The 3552-nt window shown below is 61.8% G+C and overlaps 1 protein-coding gene across 1 annotated transcript in view; it reads left to right on the forward strand.

The window, feature by feature from the left end:
• The first annotated feature begins 767 nt into the window (after positions 1 to 767).
• Positions 768 to 3552, forward strand: part of SEPT12 (septin 12) — an 18030-nt gene continuing 15245 nt past the window's right edge. Inside the window, exons 1-3 of the mRNA XM_012731730.1 lie at positions 768 to 955; positions 2755 to 2880; positions 2949 to 3030. Coding sequence (XP_012587184.1) covers positions 784 to 955; positions 2755 to 2880; positions 2949 to 3030 — 380 coding nt within the window. The 5' untranslated portion in view covers positions 768 to 783. The remainder of the gene's footprint in view (positions 956 to 2754; positions 2881 to 2948; positions 3031 to 3552) is intronic.

Genomic DNA, 3552 nt, shown 5'->3' on the forward strand with positions numbered 1-3552 from the left:
GAACAAAGCTACGTCCAGACCAGCGGAGCAGACACCTGCTGGCCAGCCTCCAGCCTTCAAGGCCGCACCACAGGGTGCGAGTCCCCGCGGAGGGGGAGGGGCCTGACGTAGAGGTCAGAGGGGCTGCTGAGGCCTCTCTTGCTGCTCAGCCGCTGGCGACCTGGCCAGGAGCGGCCTGGGCACCTCTGGTTCCCCCCAAGCGCCGGGTCAGAGCTCGTGGGGGCCACAGGGCCCTGCGAAAGGGGCCTCAGGAGCAGCTCACCTGCACGGGGCGGGCGGCAGGTCACGGGGGTGGAGCTCAGATTCTTCAGTTAACTGCCGCCCTCCCCTCCCCCTGGCGCTGGGGTCTGCCTGGACACGCGGGCAGGCCTCCAGGATCCTGCAGGACCAGGCCACCAGGTGCCCAGGACACCGCGTTCTCCCTCCCTCTCCCCGCTCCCGGTCGGGGCCCCTGGGTTGGCCCCAACCAGCTACACGCTGCGGGGCTGTCCGAGCCGGGCACCTACCTGGGCCCCACGTGGGGTTCAGGGGAAACGGTGGGTGACTTGCGGGTCCCTGCTCTGGTGCCTCTCAGGATGGGGGCTCAGTCTCCCTGAAGGGGAGCTCCCTGGGCACCTCTCAGCAAACCCCATGAGCCTTGGGGGCTTGGGGGGCAGATGGGTCAGGGGACATGCAACATGGGAAGCCCGGAAATGTAGCCCCGGGTCCAGGTGGACTCCCCTGGAGCCTTAGCAATGCTCTGCTGCCCACCCAGGTGGCAGGCGTTGCTGTAGCCTCGGCACCATGGACCCCCTCAGGCGGTCCCCGTCCCCCTGCTCAAGGTCATCTAGACCCTCCAGCCCCAGGACCCCGCCCTGCGAGACGCTGGGCGGTTATGTGGGCATCGAGGCCGTGCTGGACCAGCTGAAGATCAAAGCCATGAAGATGGGGTTTGAGTTCAACATCATGGTGGTGGGTGAGTGAGGGGGTCACAGAACAGGCCAGGCAGCAGACACAGCCCCACTGACCCCCCACCCCGTGCACCTGGGCCACGCCCCTCAGATCCTCAGCCTTCCTGGCTGTAAGTGGGCCTGAGAGTGAAACCGCCTCGGGCTGACGTACAGAAAATCTGGGAAGCAGCCATGAAACCCCAACCAAACCCAGCAGAGCAATAAAAGGGGAGGCTGTGGCATCAGGCGGAGAATACCCCAACTTAGAGCCTGGCCCCAGCCCTTAGGGCCACCACTCTGTGACCCGGGACACACTCCCTGACCCCACTCCGCCTCGGTAGGTCTCTTCATGTGGCTTAGCCCAGTCCCTGGCATTTGCGTGGCCCACGGTCAGTTCATCTGGCGCTGCCTTTTATCAATGCACAAAAAACATGGATGGTCAAAGCTACATTATTGGCAGAATAAGCTGGGCAGTACAGAGTCTAAAAAGCTGGATGTCTAGACCCAGGCAGACATGAGTCTGAAGGACGCTGCCCAGCGGGAGCAGGAGCAGAGCCACGGAGCAAGGAACGCGGGCCTCGCCACCTTGCGAAGGGAAGCAAAGCCGTGCACTGTTCTAGACTCGTAACCAACAGCAACAGCTGTGCCTGAGGGTGTCTGCCCTGGTTATCCTGCTGAGCGCGCAGAGGTCTGCATCGCCCGCGGCTGACGGCCGCCCAGAGCGGCGAGGCCAGCGGTGGCTCACCCAGGACATGGGCTGAGGACAATGTCAGTGCCACAGTGTCCTGTGTGGTGACTTGCAGTATGCATTGCATCTCGATGGTGGGGAAGCATGGAGCTGGACGCTTGTGATGGTGTGTTTTCTGTCACACGCTGGGGCTGGGCCACAGAGTTTGAGAAGCCCCCAGCTGGGAGAACGGAATCTAAACCCTAGAACACATGCCCTGCGGTTCCATAAGCCGAGGGGGGGCAAATTGCTCCCCACTGATAGAAATCAACGGTGAGGCTGACCCTGAGAGCCTAGTGGGGTGGGTGTGGTTGGGGTAGGGGCTGTGTATCAGGCTTGTGCAGTTTGTTAAAGGGCCAGAGAGGGATGAGCGGATACGCTCAAGGTGGTCTGACCAAACGGTGGAATATTATTCAGCCAGGGAAAAGGATGGCACAATCCCATGCCCAGAGATGTCCAGGCGGGGCAGACCCATAGAAGCAGGAACCAGTGAGTGGTCAGCTCGTAGGGACTAGGGAGGGGAGGAGGGGAGTGACTGCTTATAGGGGTGGGTCTCTCTTTAGGGAGCTGGAAATGCTGTGTCTGGAGGGTGGCTATACAGTGTGCTGACTGAATCAAGGTGAACAGCAGGCTTGAGATATTTTAAAATTGTATTTATTTACTTATGCATAAAAACTGCAATGTTGGTCAGAGGTGTGGGGGGTGAGGCAGCTCACCAGAGACAGCGGGGAGCAGATCAGGCGGCTCTACTGAAACACTGCTGAGGGGAGCAGCGGGGAGACAGTGGGGTCTGCTGCGCCCTGGGGTCACTCCCTGGCAGGGATCGGACGCAGGCTGTGGCAGTGACAGCCTGAGACTCACCCCCTGGCCACCAGGGAGGCCCTGCACGGCAGACTGTAATGGCTCATTGCTTGCAGTGTGCATTGCACCCCGGTGATGGGGAGGCTTTGCAGGGGACGCTTCCGGTGGTGTGTGTTTTCTGTCATATGTAGCAAATAGCTTCCTTTCTAAAAATATTTTTTCCTTCTAAAAAAATGTGTTTTAGAGTTTGAGAAATGCTCAGATGTGCCCCGTGACTGCTGTCGTCTTTACCCCCAGGGCAGAGCGGACTGGGCAAGTCCACCATGGTGAACACGCTGTTCAGGTCCAAGGTCTGGAAGCCCACCCTGCAGGGCTTGGGGGTGCCCACGCCCCAGACAGTGCAGCTGCAGTCGGTGACCCACGGTGAGTGAGCCCCGCCCCCGCCCCCGCCCCCCACGGTCCAACCTCTCCCTCCTCCGCTCTCCCCACAGTCATCGAGGAGAAGGGGGTGAAGCTGAAGCTGACGGTGACGGACACACCTGGCTTCGGGGACCAGATCAACAATGACAAGTGGTGGGTCCTCTCGCGGGGGCCGAGGCCCGTTCCCCGCCCTGTTCCCCAGCCCCGGGAAATACGCCAGCCTGGAGCAAGCTGGCCGTGGTGTCTGTACCCCCAGTTCAAGCACCTGCACGATGGGCCCACACAGAGGCCCTCCACACCCAAGGGCGTGAGCACACAGTAGGGTCAGCCCCCAGTGACCCGCTCCGTGGTGAGGCAGCTGCAGCTGGTCTCGCAGCTCCCTGCCCTCGCTTTCCTTCGCTGTCACTCGGGGGTGATGCCACCCACATGGCAGGGCACTCTCTGAGCTCAACAAGACAACGTGTGTGCACACGCACACAGTCGGGGCTGGCTGCATAATTTGGGGGACCCCGGGCAGCGACAACGTGGGCTCAGCTCAAAAATCAAGACTGGTGAGGCCAAGGCCACAGAGGCTGCCCCAGGGGGGCTCTGGGGCTCTTCTCCGCAGGGCGCCGGCCAGCACCAGCGGACACTGCCCACGCGTGAGCCAGCTCTGTGGGGCATGGGCCAGCCGGG

This window comes from Condylura cristata, unplaced genomic scaffold (assembly GCF_000260355.1).
Source record: "Condylura cristata isolate star-nosed mole 26May11 unplaced genomic scaffold, ConCri1.0 scaffold00032, whole genome shotgun sequence".
NCBI lineage: Eukaryota > Metazoa > Chordata > Mammalia > Eulipotyphla > Talpidae > Condylura > Condylura cristata.